General features: G+C 50.7%; 1 protein-coding gene across 1 annotated transcript in view; it reads left to right on the top strand.

The window, feature by feature from the left end:
- Positions 1-19,103, top strand: part of PDXK (pyridoxal kinase) — a 39,746-nt gene that overhangs the window by 15,430 nt on the left and 5,213 nt on the right. The window contains exons 5-9 of the mRNA XM_040422747.1: positions 1,322-1,368; positions 3,106-3,191; positions 9,617-9,662; positions 9,745-9,856; positions 10,007-10,143. Coding sequence (XP_040278681.1) covers positions 1,322-1,368; positions 3,106-3,191; positions 9,617-9,662; positions 9,745-9,856; positions 10,007-10,143 — 428 coding nt within the window. The remainder of the gene's footprint in view (positions 1-1,321; positions 1,369-3,105; positions 3,192-9,616; positions 9,663-9,744; positions 9,857-10,006; positions 10,144-19,103) is intronic.

Consider the following 19,103-nt stretch of genomic DNA (forward strand, 5'->3'; position numbering starts at 1 on the left):
TCATCACCGGGGGGTGGGGCTGTGACTACCTCTCAGACAGGATATACAGGCAGGTTGTCAGCAGTAATAGATGTTCCTGTAGTATAAGGTGTGTGATCTCATGTCTGATCACATGTCATTATATCAGTGATGTCATCAGCAGGGGGCGGGGCTGTGACTACCTCTCACACATGATATACAGGCAGGTTGTCAGCAGTAATAGATGTTCCTGTAGTATAAGGTGTGTGATCTCATGTCTGATCACATGTCATTATATCAGTGATGTCATCAGCAGGGGGCGGGGCTGTGACAACCTCTCAGACAGGATATACAGGCAGGTTGTCAGCAGTAATAGATGTTCCTGTAGTATAAGGTGTGGATCTCATGTCTGATCACATGTCATTATATCAGTGATGTCATCAGCAGGGGGCGGGGCTGTGACTACCCCTCAGACAGGATATACAGGCAGGTTGTCAGCAGTAATAGATGTTCCTGTAGTATAAGGTGTGGATCTCATGTCTGATCACATGTCATTATATCAGTGATGTCATCAGCAGGGGGCGGGGCTGTGACAACCTCTCAGACAGGATATACAGGCAGGTTGTCAGCAGTAATAGATGTTCCTGTAGTATAAGGGGTGTGATCTCATGTCTGATCACATGTCATTATATCAGTGATGTCATCAGCAGGGGGTGGGGCTGTGACTACCTCTCAGACAGGATATACAGGCAGGTTGTCAGCAGTAATAGATGTTCCTGTAGTATAAGGTGTGTGATCTCATGTCTGATCACATGTCATTATATCAGTGATTTCATCAGCAGGGGGCGGGGCTGTGACTACCTCTCAGACAGGATATACAGGCAGGTTGTCAGCAGTAATAGATGAATAGATCGAGAGGTAGTCACAGCCCCGCCCCCTGCTGATGACATCACTTATATAATGACATGAGATCCACACACCTTATACTGCAGGGACATCTATTCATCTATTACTGCTGACAACCTGCCTGTATATCATGTCTGAGAGGTAGTCACAGCCCCGCCCCCTGCTGATGACATCACTGATATAATGACATGTGATCAGACATGAGATCACACACCTTATACTACAGGAACATCTATTACTGCTGACAACCTGCCTGTGTATCCTGTCTGAGAGGTAGTCACAGCCCCGCCCCCTGCTGATGACATCACTGATATAATGACATGTGATCAGACATGAGATCACACACCTTATACTACAGGAACATCTATTACTGCTGACAACCTGCCTGTATATCATGTCTGAGAGGTAGTCATAGGGAGAACCAAGGGTTAATCTCTTGCCTTTATTTCCTCCACAGTCTGTGATCCTGTCCTGGGTGATAAATGGAACGGGGAAGGGTCGATGGTATGAACCCCTTTATTAGTCGTTTGCACCCTCCACCCCTGTAATGATTTCCTCAATGCCTACTGCTCCGTGAGCCAAAACTGTGTAAGGAAACCCCAAATTGGCCCCTCCCCCTGTACTGGCTGTGCCCCCACACTGGCCCCTCCCCCTGTACTGGCTGTGCCCCCACACTGGCCCCTCCCCCTGTACTGGCTGTGCCCCCACACTGGCCCCTCCCCCTGTACTGGCTGTGCCCCCACACTGGCCCCTCCCCCTGTACTGGCTGTGCCCCCACACTGGCCCCTCCCCCTGTACTGGCTGTGCCCCCACACTGGCCCCTCCCCCTGTACTGGCTGTGCCCCCACACTGGCCCCTCCCCCTGTATTGCCTGTGCCTCACACTGGCCCCTCCCCCTGTAATAGTGGGTAGCAGTGATTCTAAAACTCTAGAACGGTTCACTGTGGAACAATGGACCGGAAAAGACTGGTCAATGTGTAACCCTCATTAGAAGCGCCAAATCCCAAGAGGTTATAGAAGAGAGAGCATTAGATTGACCAGCAGCAGGGCGTCCGAGAGAGAGAGCGCGGTCATCAAACCAACTGCTGGCGCCTCGGCGGCGAGGAGGGTGTACAAATAAAATCTATGGAAAATAATAATAATGATAAGACATTTTCCATAGATTTTATGTACCTGCTCCTGATGAAGGGGTTTGCACACCCTGAAACGCGTAGAGCTCGTTGTCCACATTAAAGAAGCTGAATGCTTCATTATTAATACTGAAGTGAAGCCGTTCCTTCCTTACTGGGCAACTAAGGCTGGGGGGGTATCGGATCCTGCTGCCCCCCCTGTGAAGGGAGTAAATCATTGTATTTACGCTGAGCAATCTAAGCCTCTATATATATATATATATATATATATATATATATATATATATATATATATATATATATATTCATCATTTTACTGTTGTTATTGTTGTTTATCAGTGATTTCCTTCGTTGCGTATTAAATGGTGCCAACCGTCCTTTCTGACACTGTATTTGTACACCCTCCTCGCCGCCAGCAGTTGGTTTCATGACCGCGCTCTCTCTCTCGGACGCCCTGCTGCTGGTCAATCTAATGCTCTCTCTTCTATAACCTCTTGGGATTTGGCGCTTCTAATGAGGGTTACACATTGACCAGTCTTTTCCGGTCCATTGTTCCACAGTGAACCGTTCTAGACTTTGAGTCACCGCTACCCACTATTTATTTAACACGCCGATCGTTCTCCTGCGTTGCTTCCCCTCCAGCGGCCTTCCCTTTTGCACCTCTTAAATTTCTTTCCATCTCCTTTTTCATTTCCTCACACTTCATCCACTGGCGTCTCTGGTTATATCCTATCTCTTGGAGATAAACTTCCACTAGATTTGATTAACCCTCGCTCTTTATTTCCTTTCTCCTCCTACACTCCCCTGTACGGCCTGTGCCCCACACTGGCCCCTCCCCCTGTACGGCCTGTGCCCCACACTGGCCGTGCCCCCACACTGGCCCCTCCCCCTGTACTGCCTGTGCCCTACACTGGCCCCTCCCCCTGTACTGCCTGTGCCCTACACTGGCCCCTCCCGCTGTACTGGCTGTGCCCCACACTGGCCCCTCCCCCTGTACTGGCTGTGCCCCACACTGGCCCCTCCCCCTGTACTGCCTGTGCCCCACACTGGCCCCTCCCCCTGTACTGCCTGTGCCTCCTCTGGTCCACTCCTTTCTCCTTCTTTCCCCCAGTATGTCCCGGCGGAGCTTCTTCCTGTCTACAGAGATCTGGTGATTCCTGTCGCTGATATCATCACTCCAAACCAATTTGAGGCTGAGTAAGTTAATCTACATATGAATATAATGTATATCTGCCCCCGGGGCAACTGTCATCTGTATATCTGCCCCCGGGGCTCCTGTCATCTGTATATCTGCCCCCGGGGCTCCTGTCATCTGTATATCTGCCCCCGGGGCTCCTGTCATCTGTATATCTGCCCCCGGGGCTCCTGTCATCTGTATATCTGCCATCGGGGCTCCTGTCATCTGTATATCTGCCCCCGGGGCTCCTGTCATCTGTATATCTGCCCCCGGGGCTCCTGTCATCTGTATATCTGCCCCCGGGGCTCCTGTCATCTGTATATCTGCCCCCGGGGCTCCTGTCATCTGTATATCTGCCCCCGGGGCTCCTGTCATCTGTATATCTGCCCCCGGGGCTCCTGTCATCTGTATATCTGCCCCCGGGGCTCCTGTCATCTGTATATCTGCCCCCGGGGCTCCTGTCATCTGTATATCTGCCCCCGGGGCTCCTGTCATCTGTATATCTGCCCCCGGGGCTTCTGTCATCTGTATATCTGCCCCCGGGGCTTCTGTCATCTGTATATCTGCCCCCGGGGCTCCTATCATCTGTATATCTGCCCCCGGGGCTCCTGTCATCTGTATATCTGCCCCCGGGGCTCCTATCATCTGTATACAGTGGCATGGAAACGTTTAAGGGCCCCTGATAACAATTACTGTGAACAGTTAAACAAGTTGAAAGTGAAATGAAAAAGACATAAAGTTACAGAAGACACACTCCCTTTGTATTTTAAGTTAAAAAAATATATATTTTCATCTTATACATTTTCAAAATAACAAAAAAGGAAAAAAGATTGATGCAAAACTTGGGGCCCCCTGCATGGGTAGTACCTAGTAGACCCACTTTGGCAAGTATCACAACTTGTAAACGTCTTGTAGTTCTTGTTTGAGGGATTTTCCTCCATTCTTCCTTGCAGACGTCTTCCAGTTCTGTGAGATTTCTAGACCGTCTTGCATGCACTGCTCTTTTGAGGTCTTTCCACAGATTTCAATGATGTTCAGATCAGGGACAGTGAGAGCCATTGTAAAACCTTCAGCAGATCAGGGGACTGTGAGGGCCGTGGTAAGATCTTTAGTAGATCAGGGGATAGTGAAGGCCGTGGTAAGACCTTCAGCAGATCAGGGGACTGTGAGGGCCATGGTAAAACCTTCAGCAGATCAGGGGACTGTGAGGGCCATTGTTGGACCTTCAGCAGATCAGGGGACTGTGAGGGCCATGGCAAAACCTTCAGCAGATCAGGGGACTGTGAGGGCCATGGTAAAACCTTCAGCAGATCAGGGGACTGTGAGGGCCATGGTAAAACCTTCAGCAGATCAGGGGACTGTGAGGGCCATGGTAAAACCTTCAGCAGATCAGGGGACTGTGAGGGCCATGGTAAAACCTTCAGCAGATCAGGGGACTGTGAGGTCATGGTAAAACCTTCAGCAGAGCAGGGGACTGTGAGGGCCATGGTAAAACCTTCAGCAGAGCAGGGGACTGTGAGGGCCATGGTAAAACCTTCAGCAGAGCAGGGGACTGTGAGGGCCATGGTAAAACCTTCAGCAGAGCAGGGGACTGTGAGGGCCATGGTAAAACCTTCAGCAGAGCAGGGGACTGTGAGGGCCATGGTAAAACCTTCAGCAGATCAGGGGACTGTGAGGGCCATGGTAAAACCTTCAGCAGATCAGGGGACTGTGAGGGCCATGGTAAAACCTTCAGCAGATCAGGGGACTGTGAGGGCCATGGTAAAACCTTCAGCAGATCAGGGGACTGTGAGGGCCATGGTAAAACCTTCAGCAGATCAGGGGACTGTGAGGGCCATGGTAAAACCTTCAGCAGATCAGGGGACTGTGAGGGCCATGGTAAAACCTTCAGCAGATCAGGGGACTGTGAGGGCCATGGAAAAACCTTCAGCAGATCAGGGGACTGTGAGGGCCATGGAAAAGCCTTCAGCAGATCAGGGGACTGTGAGGGCCATGGTAAAACCTTCAGCAGATCAGGGGACTGTGAGAGGGGTGGTAAAACCTTCAGCAGATCAGAGGACTGTGAGGGTGTCACGTTGGGGAGTGGGGAAAACCCCCCCACTGTACAATGTCGGGTATAAAGGGGAAGCAGCTAGCGCCAGGACGCCGGAATCAGGGAGCAGGCCACCTCCTATTGCGTCCCTAATCCTCACCCTAACTCCTCACCGTATGAGAAGACCTGGATGGTAGGACGGCTCATACCAGGATACCTTTGGCCCTGAGTCGACCTGATAATCCCTCACATAGGAGCAGGGGAGAGACGACCTGTTCTTCCCAGACACGGATGAACAGGAGTTTCAAATGGCCTAGCAGCAAGGAAAGGAAAAGACCATATGCAGCAAGAGGATCGGCAGGTAAGAACAACAAGACAACTCACTTACCTGCCGAAGCCTCCACAACTGGAACCCGTGCATCAGTACAGGAGCCAGAACACACAGCAGGTCACAGTACAAACAACCCACACAGGAATCCAGCATACCAACTCTGCCAGAGCCCCCCATGCTCACACAGTGCATGGCAGCCCCAAGCAGCGCTACATACAGACTTATGGTTCACCCCTCCGGGAAACCAGCCACCTCACGGAGGTACAACATACACAGGGAAAAGGTCTTGCACACATGCAGGGACAAACACCAACAACAGCCCAGACATGTAACAACAAACCCTGAACATAAACCCACACCAAACATACAAGTGAGGTTGGGTACATAGAGGATAAGGGAGACAAATGAATGACATCACAGAGGACATCGATGTCCTACAAGATAGCCCTCAAGGACTGGGCAGATAGAACACCCTGGACTGGAGCAGAGCTCCAGCCCCAACGACAGCTGAAGTACAACTGACTCCAGCCAGGAAGCCACAGGAGATATAAGCCAAGTGACCACACCCAGTCAGGGAGTTAACCCTTACAGCACCAGAACGAGGGAGGCTACAACTTAAAGGGGAAGTGCACACACCAGCCAACAAGCAACACGTTACCACAGGACAACTGCATGCGTGGCAACCATGTCACGCGCACACAGCCAAAGCCGAGACACTGCCACCACATGCCTTAACAACAACACGTTGCCACCGGCAACCGCAGGCATGGCACAAGTGTCACGTCGCATACAGCAAAGGCCGTGACAGAGGGCCATGGTAAAACCTTCAGCAGATCAGGGAACTGAGAGAGCCATGTTAAAACCTTCAGCAGATCAGGGGACTGTGAGGGCCATGTTAGAACCTTCAGCAGATCAGAGAACTGTGAGAGCCATGGTAAAACCTTCAGCAGATCAGGGAACTGAGAGAGCCATGTTAAAACCTTCAGCAGATCAGGGGACTGTGAAGGCTGTGGTAAAACCTTTAGCATATCAAGGGACTGTGAGAGGCATGGTAAGACCTTCAGCAGATCAGAGGACTGTGAGGGCCATGGTAGAACCTTCAGCAGATCAGAGGACTGTGAGGGCCATGGTAGAACTTTCAGCAGATCAGAGGACTGTGAGGGCCATGGTAGAACCTTTAGCAGATCAGAGGACTGTGAGGGCCATGGTAGAACTTTCAGCAGATCAGAGGACTGTGAGGGCCATGGTAGAACCTTTAGCAGATCAGAGGACTGTGAGGGCCATGGTAGAACCTTCAGCAGATCAGGGGACTGTGAGGGCCATGGTAGAACCTTCAGCAGATCAGGGGACTGTGAGGGCCATGGTAGAACCTTCAGCAGATCAGGGGACTGTGAGGGCCATGGTAGAACCTTCAGCAGATCAGGGGACTGTGAGGGTCATGGTAGAACCTTTAGCAGATCAGGGGACTGACAGTTCTCTTAGCTTAGCGGAGCAGGCAGGAGCCTGTTCCACTCAGCTAATCCTGGCCTAGTACATGGAAGACTATGCTAAGAGTAAGTAATCGTCCAGGGAGCACGGGCAGGAGAAGCAATGTGCGCTCCTGCCTGTACTCCCTGCGCTGCTGCTGCTCATTTATAAAATGAGTACTCCGTACACCACTGAGCTGTCAGCAGTATACGAAGATCTGAGTTTTAAACGCACACTGAATAATGTGCTTTAGGGATGTAAAAGTATAGTAAAAATAGAGAATTAAAGTATATTCAAAAATAATAATTTAGGGGATTAGGGACAACATTAAAAATTATTATAAAAGTTTAGTTACTCTTCAAAGAAAATTTCCAAAACCCACTTTTTTAAGGACCAGTCCAGTTATGAAGTCACTTTGTGGGACTTGCGTAGTAGAAATCGTCCATAATTTACTCCATTTTAGAACCTACTCCCCTCAAATTATTCAAAACTGGCTTTACAAAGGTGTTCCATAAGAGTTAAAGGAAAATTGTGAAATTTCAAAATGTCATTTTTTTTTTTTTTGCAGTCTAAGGGTTAACAGCCAAACAAAACTCAAAATCTAATACCCTGATTCTGCAGTTTACAGAAACACCCCACAATCATATTTTTGTGTTTTTCATTTTCTGAACGACATGTTTTTTTATTTTTCTGCGGATCGTCTAGTGTAGGGGCTTGATTTTTGCAGGAAGAGATGATATTTTTATTGGTACCATTTTTGGGTACATATGATTTTTTTAAATCAAAATTTACCCTTTTTTGGGGCAAGGTAACAAGTAGTTATTTCTTCATTTGACGGGGTGGATCATGTGACATCTTTATAGAGCCGGTTATGGACGCGGCGATACCTAATATGTCTGTTTATTTTTTATTGTACATGATTTTATAGGATGAAAGGGCTTTTTTTAAATTGAAACTTTTTTTATTAATAAAAAACACTTTTTTCACTATTTTTGTCACACTGTGGGACTTTTCAGCGTTTGATCTCTGTTTCAGCGCAGTAATACATGCCGTATTGTGCTGCATTGAACTGTCAGTGTCGTACAGTGTAAGAATCTGACGGTTGCCTAGGAGACGCAGCCTGGGGGCTGGATCTCCTGGGCTTCCATAGATAGAAAGTGTTGTGGGCATTCTCTGTGACATATACAGAGGTCACTGAGCAGAGAGGGAGAGATGAAGGTGTTGTGGGCATTCTCTGTGATATATACAGAGGTCACTGAGCAGAGAGGGAGACATGTAGGTGTTGTGGGCATTCTCTGTGATATATACAGAGGTCACTGAGCAGCGAGGGAAAGATGAGTGTTGTGGGCATTCTCTGTGATATATACAGAGGTGACTGAACAGAGAGGGAGAGATGAAGGTGTTGTGGGCATTCCCTGTGACATATACAGAGGTCACTGAGCAGAGAGGGAGAGATGAGTGTTGTGGGCATTCCCTGTGACATATACAGAGGTGACTGAGCAGAGAGGGAGAGATGAAAGTGTTGTGGGCATTCTCTGTGACATATACAGAGGTCACTGAGCAGCGAGGGAGAGATGAAACTGTTGTGGGCATTCTCTGTGATATATACAGAGGTGACTGAGCAGAGAGGGAGAGATGAGTGTTGTGGGCATTCCCTGTGACATATACAGAGGTGACTGAGCAGAGAGGGAGAGATGAAGGTGTTGTGGGCATTCCCTGTGACATATACAGAGGTCACTGAGCAGAGAGGGAGAGATGAAGGTGTTGTGGGCATTCTCTGTGATATATACAGAGGCCACTGAGCAGAGAGGGAGAGATGAAGGTGTTGTGGGCATTCTCCATCAAAGGACAAACATTCTGTAAGCGAGTCGGTGATATGTGGAAGGTCAGTGCTCTCACTTTGTAGGTAGGTTGTTTTGGGCCATCATGTAAGTCCCCCGCACAGTGACTTATACCCCTGATTGAGCCGTGCTGTGAGGCATCAGCCGCCATGTTTTTTTACCACTTTTCCCACTATTCACAGAAATATCAAACTTGAAGGGATATTTAGGCAACGTTTTACGTTTGGTGAGTACCGTGTGGCACCTAAACACAGAAATCTACTCACCGGCTCCTGCCACTTGGTTCCAGCGCAGAGGCTCCCCGGACTGTACACACCTGGATAGGGTCATGAGCGGCACGTGTCTGCTGTCTCACATGCCTCTTGGGGACATGTCACCTCTGAGGCCACTGATTGGCTGCCACAGCGCAGGTGGCCGTAGCCATATGTGTACAGGCCTGGGACCAGAAGCATCGGTGAGAGGAGACTCTGCGCTGGAAGCAAGCAGAGGGGAGCAGGTGAGTGCATTTCTTTATATACAGTGCATTACTGGCCAAATCTAAACGGCAGCCTAATGCTGGAGTACCCCTTTAAGCTGTAAAGGGAAAGTATTGTAAAAAATGACCTGAAGGTGAGGAGCCAGGGTGCAAGAAGTCCTAACTCTTCTCTAGGCTATGCTGTGTCTGGTCCTATAAACAGAAGATCTTCTGCTGAAGATCGGGGGCAGATCTAGTTGTGTTTGTCATGGAGGAGCGGTGAGTGTGTCCTGCTGATAAGGTTGTCCTCTGCTCCTCAGGTTGCTGACAGGACGTAAGATCCACACGCAGCAGGATGCTGTACAGGTGAGCAGAACCTCCTCCGGGCTCCGTGTCGTCATTGTCCGCCGGCGCCCTCTTATGACTGACTGCCTTTAACGTCACTCAGGTCATGGACATGCTACATTCTCTGGGACCAAGCACCGTGGTCATCACCAGCTCAGATCTTCCGTCATCACGGGGCTCCGATTACCTCATCACACTGGGGAGCCAGAGAAGAGGTAAAGGACCTGGAGAGACCCCGCAGGGGTGACAGACCCCCTGGCCTGTCCGCGCCAATGTATTTATATGATATAACAGGGCTGTAAATTCTGAAGATCCTCTGTGTTGCCTCTTATTAACACCCCCTGCTTGTTCTGTCCCTTCTGCAGTGGGGGAGGACGGGCAGATAAAGACCCTCAGGATCTGCCTGGAGCTACCCCGGGTTGACGCTGTCTTTGTGGGCACTGGAGATCTCTTTGCGGCTATGTTGTTGGCCTGGACTCACCATCACCCCAGCAACTTTAAGGTAAGCATTGCAATAGTGATGATGTCAGCGAGTGGGTGATGACATAGACTGTCCGAGCTCAACATATCCACTGGGCAGCCATAACATTAATACCGCTGACAGGTGCAGAGAATGACAAAGGTTAGCCTGTCAGGGGTGGGGGGTATATTAGGCAGCGTGTACAATGCCAGTTCTTGAAGTTGATGTGTTGGGAGCGGGCAGGATGAGCGAGTGTAAGGGTCTGAGCGACGCCGATAAGGACCAAATTGTGATGTGTAGCGCCCACGCTGAGCCCAGTGCACTGCCCAAAACTGTTTACAGTGAGTATAAGAACTAGAGCGGTGGAAGAGACGGTCTGGTCTGAGGAATCGCATTACATCACGTGGACGGCCAGGTGTGTGTGTGTCATTTACCTGGGGAAGAGATGGCACCAGGTGCACTATGGGAAGAAGGCGGTCTGGTCTGAGGAATCGCATTACATCATGTGGACAACTGGGTGTGTGTGAGTCACTTACCTGGGGAAGAGGGCGGCCTGGTCTGAGGAATCGCATTACATCACGTGGACGGCCAGGTGTGTGTGTGTCATTTACCTGGGGAAGAGATGGCACCAGGTGCACTATGGGAAGAAGGCGGTCTGGTCTGAGGAATCGCATTACATCATGTGGACAACTGGGTGTGTGTGAGTCACTTACCTGGGGAAGAGGGCGGCCTGGACTGAGGAATCGCATTACATCACGTGGACGGCCAGGTGTGTGTGCGTCACTTACCTGGGGAAGAGATGGCACCAGGTGCACTATGGGAAGAAGGCGGTCTGGTCTGAGGAATCGCATTACATCATGTGGACGGCCAGGTGTGTGTGTCACTTACCTGGGGAAGAGATGGCACCAGGTGCACTATGGGAAGAAGGCGACCTGGTCTGAGGAATCACATTACATCATGTGGACGGCCGGGTGTGTGTGTGTCATTTACCTGGGGAAGAGATGGCACCAGGTGCACTATGGGAAGAAGGCGTCTGGTCTGAGGAATCGCATTACATCATGTGGACGGCCAGGTGTGTGTGTGTCATTTACCTGGGGAAGAGATGGCACCAGGTGCACTATGGGAAGAAGGCGTCTGGTCTGAGGAATCGCATTACATCACGTGGACAGCCAGGTGTGTTTGAGTCACTTACCTGGAGAAGAGATGGCACCAGGTGCACTATGGGAAGAAGGCGTCTGGTCTGAGGAATCGCATTACATCATGTGGACGGCCAGGTGTGTGTGTGTCATTTACCTGGGGAAGAGATGGCACCAGGTGCACTATGGGAAGAAGGCGTCTGGTCTGAGGAATCGCATTACATCACGTGGACAGCCAGGTGTGTTTGAGTCACTTACCTGGAGAAGAGATGGCACCAGGTGCACTATGGGAAGAAGGCGGTCTGGTCTGAGGGATCACATTACATCATGTGGACGGCCAGGTGTGTGTGTCACTTACCTGGGGAAGAGATGGCACCAGGTGCACTATGGGAAGAAGGCGGTCTGGTCTGATGGATCACATTACATCATGTGGACAGCCAGGTGTGTGTGTCACTTACCTGGGGAAGAGATGGCACCAGGTGCACTATGGGAAGAAGGCGTCTGGTCTGAGGAATCGCATTACATCACGTGGACGGCCAGGTGTGTGTGTGTCATTTACCTGGGGAAGAGATGGCACCAGGTGCACTATGGGAAGAAGGCGTCTGGTCTGAGGAATCGCATTACATCATGTGGACGGCCAGGTGTGTGTGTGTCACTTACCTGGGGAAGAGGGCGGCCTGGACTAAGGAATCACATTACATCATGTGGACGGCCAGGTGTGTGTGTGTCACTTACCTGGGGAAGAAGGCGGTCTGGTCTGAGGAATCACATTACATCATGTGGACGGCCAGGTGTGTGTGTGTCACTTACCTGGGGAAGAGGGCGGCCTGGACTGAGGAATCACATTACATCACGTGGATGGCCAGGTGTGTGTGTGTCACTTACCTGGGGAAGAGATGGCACCAGGTGCACTATGGGAAGAAGGCGGTCTGGTCTGAGGAATCACATTACATCATGTGGATGGCCAGGTGTGTGTGTGTCACTTGGCACCAGGTGCACTATAGAAAGCAGAGAAGACGGTGGAGGCGATGTGATGCTATGGGCAATTTTCTGCCAGAAAACTTGGCTCCTGGCGTCATGTGGATGTGACACCTACCACTGTGCAGACCAGTACCCCCTCCATGGCAGTGGTGCTCCCTAAGGGCGGTGCCCTGTTTCAGCAGGATCGTACACAGCTGCACTGAGGAACATGAAGGTAATGAGCAGGATCGATTTGACTCTTTTCCAGGCCTGGGCCTCAGTGAGGTTAGCATGAAGTTGATGACTGGTTCCCTTTAGGCCAAATGCACACGGCCATGTTCCACGGCCGAGAGCGGTCCGTGGTATGCCGGGCTGGATTCCTGTTCAGACCAGGAGCGCACGGCGTCATTGGTTGCTATGACACCGTGCGCTTCATGCCACCGCTGCTGTACAGTAATACACTCGTATAGTGTATTACTGTAGTGCAGCGGTGGCATGAAGCGCACGGCGTCATAGCAACGAATGACGCCGTGCGCTCCTGGTCTGAACAGGAATCCAGCCCCCCCAACTACGGGCCGATGATGCAACTCCTCATGTTTCCAGAAAGACGGCACTTCCTTCCCGTGAAGATGCGGCGTCACCTCTTCCTGACAACCACTGTACACCGATGTGAGGTCTTTAAAGCTCTTCCTGAGCAGACTTCTGGAGACGATGTCCGTGAGTGAAGAAAACTCCGATCACAGGCTTTTAACCCCTCAGATCCTTTAATTGCTTTTGTCCACGACATCTGAGTGGTTATTGACTGGGAGCACGTCATTCCTGATGACCCAACGCCCCTTTGTGACGAGATTGCGGAGCCATTTGGTTATTATGGAAGCGTGGGGTCTCGAAGGCTTTAGGGTCTGCTGTAGTAAAGGTCCTATTAAGCCATGCCTGTGGCAGAGCTTTATAGGAGCTCAGTGAGATTCCCATAGACTGTAGTAGTAGGTCATGCCAGTCTGTGGTTTAGGCGAGCTAGTAATTGCATGTTGAAAAGACTAAAAATACGTAGAGAAAATTTTTAAAAATATAAAATACAAAAAAAATGTAAATCTAAATATAAATTTTTCCTAAAAAACAAAATTTCATGACAGAAATAATACAGAAATAATCATCATAAGTATCTGTTTTTAAAAATGTCCAGACTATTAACCCCTTAAGGACCTCTGCCATACATACAGTGGAAGTCTCCACATGGTGTCTGCACAGAGTGGGCACTGTAGCCACCAGGTGTCAGCTGTTTTACAAAGCAGACACCTGGAGGCAAAGCCCATGAATGGTGATCACTGATATTTAACCCCTCAGATGCCATAGCATCGGAATGGTGAAATCCCATGGCTCGAACAGCTCCCCCACACCAGGATTGTGGGAGCCATTTATTTGCTATGACAGCCTTGAGCTTTCTGAAGCATCTGAGGCCCTGACGCAACTATGTTCATATTCAAATTCATTGCAGTCTATGGGGGAAGTGATCAGACAGTCTCTTGTTCATGTCTCCTCTGGGGGCTTAAAAGAAGTGTTAAAAGAAAAACTACATGTGGTATCACTGTAATCGTACTGACCCAGAGAATTAAGAGAACAGGTCAGTTTTATCTCATAGGGAACGATGTAAAAACAAAACCCATAAACTATATAAATGTGGTATCACTGTAATCGTACTGAACCGGAGAATGGAGAGAACAGGTCAGTTTTATCTCATAGGGAACGCTGTAAAAACAAAACCCATAAACTATATAAATGTGGTATCTCTGTAATCGTACTGACCGGAGAATGAAGAGAACAGGTCAGTTTTATCTCATAGGGAACGCCGTAAAACAAAACCCATAAACTATATAAATGTGGTATCTCTGTAATCGTACTGACCCGGAGAATGAAGAGAACAGATCAGTTTTATCTCATAGGGAACGCTGTAAAAACAAAACCGTAAAACTATATAAATGTGGTATCGCTGTAATCGTACTGACCGGAGAATGAAGAGAACAGGTCAGTTTTATCTCATAGGGAACGCCGTAAAAACAAAACCCATAAACTATATAAATGTGGTATCTCTGTAATCGTACTGACCCGGAGAATGAAGAGAACAGATCAGTTTTATCTCATAGGGAACGCTGTAAAAACAAAACCCATAAACTATATAAATGTGGTATCACTGTAATCGTACTGACCGGAGAATGAAGAGAACAGGTCAGTTTTATCTCATAGGGAACGCTGTAAATACAAACCCATAAAACTATATAAATGTGGTATCACTGTAATCGTACTGACCGGAGAATGAAGAGAACAGGTGTAACAGTCCTACAGGCTCACCTGAGTCAGAGGACCGCTGGCTGGAGGTAGGAGTGGAGCCCAGTGGCAAGGACCGCTGGCAGGTAGTAGGTGCAAGAAGTCTGGCAGAGGCGTAGTCGGTAGGCAGGCAGTGGGTCAGGGCAGGCGGCAGTAAGCGTAGTCAGACAATCCGGATGGCAACGGTGGTAGCAGTTCAGTAGGTAGGGTCCAGCAGAAGAGTAGTCGGTAGGCAGGCGGTGGGTCAGGGCAGGCGGCAGTAAGCGTAGTCAGACAATCCGGATGGCAACGGTGGTAGCAGTTCAGTAGGTAGGGTCAAGCAGAAGAGTAGTCGGTAGGCAATTCCTGGTCAGCAGTGGACTTCAGTTGTAGCAGGAGCAGCGGATGAGGAGAAGCTTGATCAAGGCTCAGGAGCTCAATAATCAGCAAAGCTAGAGTGCAAGGGGCTGGACTTATATAGGGAAGTACCAGGTGTGGGGAATCAAGGGTGATGAGCAAGGCTTGGCAAGACTGAGGTTACATAATAGGCTTCAGGGAGGAATGTCCAGAGAGGACGGTAGCCTAGTAAGCAGGGCTACCGCCTGGGATGTGGCTGGTCACGGGTTCGAATCCCGACAGTACTCCCCCCCCCCTTCCAAGGTGACCTCCGGGCACCGCAGGGGCAGGCTTACCGGGGTGCCGTTGGTGGAACTCTTTTACCAGTCTGGGGGCGTGGACATTTTCTTCTCGCTCCCAGGAGTTATCCTCAGGAGGGTAACCCTTCCACCCAATTAGGTATTGTAGTCTTCCCCGGTGGATCCTGGAGTCGAGAATCTTTGCGACAACATATTCTTCTTCACCCTGTACCCTCACGGGTGGTGGAGGGGGAGAGTAACGGCCTGTGAAGGTGTTCTCCACGTATGTCTTGAGGAGAGAGCAATGGAAGACAGGGTGCACCCTAATGGAGTCCGGAAGGTCGAGACGGAAAGTGACCTCGTTGATTTGTGCAGTGATCCGGAACGGACCCATGTATTTTTGGGCAAATTTTTTGGAGGGGACCTTCAATCTGAGGTTCCTGGTGGACAGCCACACCTTGTCTCCCACATGGAAGCCCGGGGTGGGTTTGCGACGTCTGTCTGCTCCCTGTTTAAAGCGCCTCTGGGCAAGCTGGAGGTTATCAATAATGTTCTTTTGCGCCTCCTGTAGGGTTGTTAGGCGTTCGGCCACTGCTGGGAGGGTGGAGGCGACGGGTAGGTGGGGAATGAACACCGGGTGCGAGCCTGTGTTAGCAAAGAAGGGGCTGTGCTTGGTTGAGCTGTGCTCAGCATTGTTGTAGGCGAACTCGGCCGTGGGGAGATGATCCAGCCAGTCATCCTGCAGGTGGGAGCTGAAACAGCGTAGGTATTGCTCTAGGGTCTGATTAGTTCTCTCCGTCTGCCCGTTTGACTGAGGGTGGAAAGCAGAGGACAGGTTCACTTTAACCCCGAGCGCCAGGCAGAAGTTCTTCCAGAACTTTGAGGCAAATTGTACGCCTCGGTCGGAGACCACGTCGTCCGGGATCCCATGCAGCCTGAAGATCTCTCTGAGAATAAGATCGGCCGTCTGTTTGGCTGTGGGTAGGCCTTTGTAGGGGATGAAATGGGCCATCTTGGTGAGACGGTCGACCACGACCAGGATAGTGTTCATCCCTTTTGAAGGAGGAAGGTCTACCACAAAGTCCATGGAGATCGAGCCCCAGGGGCGGGAGGGAATAGGGAGGGGTTGTAACAGACCCACAGGGGAGGAACGAAGAGTCTTATTGCGGGCACAGACCGCGCACGAGGAGATGTACCTCTTGATGTCCTCCTTGTATGTTGGCCACCAGAAGGAGCGGGAGAGAAGCTCCTGGGTTTTTTTTATGCCAAAATGGCCGGCCAGCTTGGAGTCATGGTTGAATTTGAGCACTTCGAGCCGTGCGATTTCTGGTACATATAGTTGTAGGTCCTGATGAAACCAATGACCGTTCTTAAACGTAAGGCTGATATTCCTTGTGGGGTGGGCGAGGAAGGGGTCATTTTCGTATCCTTCTTTGATTGTGCCCAGGAGTTCTTTAGAGTAGGTGGCCCCTACGACCCTTCTCTCGGGTAAGATGTTATTTTGGCCCTTGTTACTCTGTGAGGGCTCGGAAAACATTCTGGAGAGGGCGTCAGCCTTGCCGTTTTTTGATCCAGGGCGATAGGTGATGAGATAGTTGAAGCGGGAAAAGAATAGGCTCCATCTGGCCTGTCTGGCTGAGAGTCTCTTAGCGCTGCGGATGAACTCGAGGTTCTTGTGGTCAGTTAGTACAATTATGGGGTTGGTGGCTCCCTCCAGCAGGTGTCTCCACTCGGAGAAGGCATCCTTGATCGCCAGCAGTTCTTTGTTCCCGATGTCATAGTTCTTCTCGGAGGGGGACATCTGGCGGGAGAAATATGCGCACGGGTGTAATAGCATCCTCTCCCCTGTCCGTTGTGACAAAACTGCCCCCACCGCAGAGTCTGATGCATCCACTTCAACTGTAAATGGGAGCTCGGGGTTCGGGTGGATTAGGATTGGGGCAGAAGTGAAGAGGAGTTTCAACTTGGTGAAGGCCTCCTGGGCCTCGGGTGTCCAGGAGAAGGGGACTGCCTTCTTGGTGAGTTGGGTGATTGGTGATATGACCTTGGAGAAGTTCCGGATAAACTTCCGATAGAAGTTGGCGAAGCCAATGAATCTTTGTATCTCCTTCTCATTTTTCGGAATGGGCCAGTTCATCACAGCTTGGACCTTCCCCGGGTCCATACTTAGGCCCTCTGGGGAGATGATGTATCCGAGGAACTGAGTGGTGGTTCGCTCAAACTCGCATTTCTCTAGCTTGATATAGAGAGAGTTCTGTCTGAGTCTCTGCAGTACCCTGCGGACGTGTTCGCGGTGCTGCTCGAGGTCTTCAGAGAAGATCAAGATGTCGTCCAGGTAAACGACTACAAACAGATCCAGCATGTCCCTGAGGACGTCGTTAATGAAGTGCTGGAAGGTGGCGGGAGCATTGCAGAGTCCGAAAGGCATGACCAGGTACTCGAAATGACCATAACGTGTCCGGAAGGCGGTCTTCCATTCGTCCCCAGGGCGGATTCGGACGAGGTTGTAGGCCCCTCGAAGGTCGAGTTTGGTGAAGATCTTCGCTTCCCGGAGTCTCTCAAGGAGTTCGGAAATCAGTGGGAGTGGGTACCGGTTTTTTACGGTTATGTCATTAAGCTTTCTGTAGTCTATGCAGGGACGCAGGGAGGAGTCTTTTTTCTCTACGAAGAAAAAGGGGGCTCCCGCGGGGGAGGTGGAGGGCCGGATGAACCCCTTCCTCAGGTCCTCGTCCAGGTACTCTTTCAGGGCCTTGAGTTCAGGCTCTGAGAGGGAGTAGATACTGCCAAAGGGTATTTCGGCCCCGGGCAACAGTTCTATAGGGCAGTCATAGGGTCGGTGTGGTGGCAGCTTGTCTGCGTTTTTCTTGTCGCAGACATCCTGGAACTCACGGTATTGAGGGGGTAGCAGATCCTTGACGGATAGTTTTGAGATGGTGGTGTCTTCGGGTGGAAGGACGGGTTTGTGGGAGCAATTTAGCGTGCAGAACTCGGATGGGAATCGTATGCAGCGGGTTTCCCAGTCCACCGAGGGGTTGTGGGTGGTCAACCATGGGATGCCCAAGATCACTGGGAACTTCGGGGAGGCGATCAGAGAGAAGTGGATCTTTTCACGGTGATTAGGTTCAATGAGGAGTTGTAGTTCGGTGGTCTCGTGAGTGGCCGGCCCCGAGGAGAGTGGGGATCCGTCGACGGTTTCCAGGTCAACGGGGGCTGCCTTGATTGTCAGTGGAATGTTCTTTTCGCGGGCGAAGGTTAGGTCCATGAAGTTGCCTCCCGCCCCGGAGTCTAACATCGCTGAACAGGGGAGTTGTCGCCCCTCAATGTCGATGAGGATGGGGACGATGAAGTGGGATCCATGAGCCGCCGTGTTGTTATTTTCCGGGGCTGCTGGCGGGGTTGGAGTCTGTGGTTGCTCCTTTAGCTCCGTGACGGCAATAGTCTTTCGGATCTTATGAGGACATTTGATGGCAAAATGACCCGGCTCCCCACAGTAGAGGCAGAGGTTTTCGGCCAGCCTTCTCTCCTTCTCAGCTGTGGATAGAGACCTACGTAGGGCGTCAACCTGCATAGGTTCAGTTACTGTCTGGGGGTCGCGCTGGGCGGTGGAAGAGAAGGAGTAAGTGGGTCTGTGGTCCGAGGACCAGAGTCTTTCTTTCTTCCTCTCGGAGAGTCTTTGATCTATCCGGATGCATAACTGAATGAAGTCATCCAGATCGTCCGGGGCCTCAACTCTGGCGAGTTCGTCCTTTATTAATTCTGACAGGCCTCGCCGGAATTGGCTTCTCTGTGCCGCTGGGTTCCAGGTGGTGTCCGTGACCCAACGGCGAAACTCGGCGGTGTATTCGGCGACGGAGCGTCTCCCTTGCCGCAGACCATGTAGTCGCGCCTCGGCTGTCGCACAGCGGTTGGGGTCATCGAAGACTTGGCTCATGGCGGTGATAAAGTTGTTTAGGTTGTCCAGGAGCTGACT

The sequence above is a fragment of the Bufo bufo genome, chromosome 3 (assembly GCF_905171765.1).
Source record: "Bufo bufo chromosome 3, aBufBuf1.1, whole genome shotgun sequence".
Taxonomy (NCBI): Eukaryota; Metazoa; Chordata; class Amphibia; order Anura; family Bufonidae; genus Bufo; species Bufo bufo.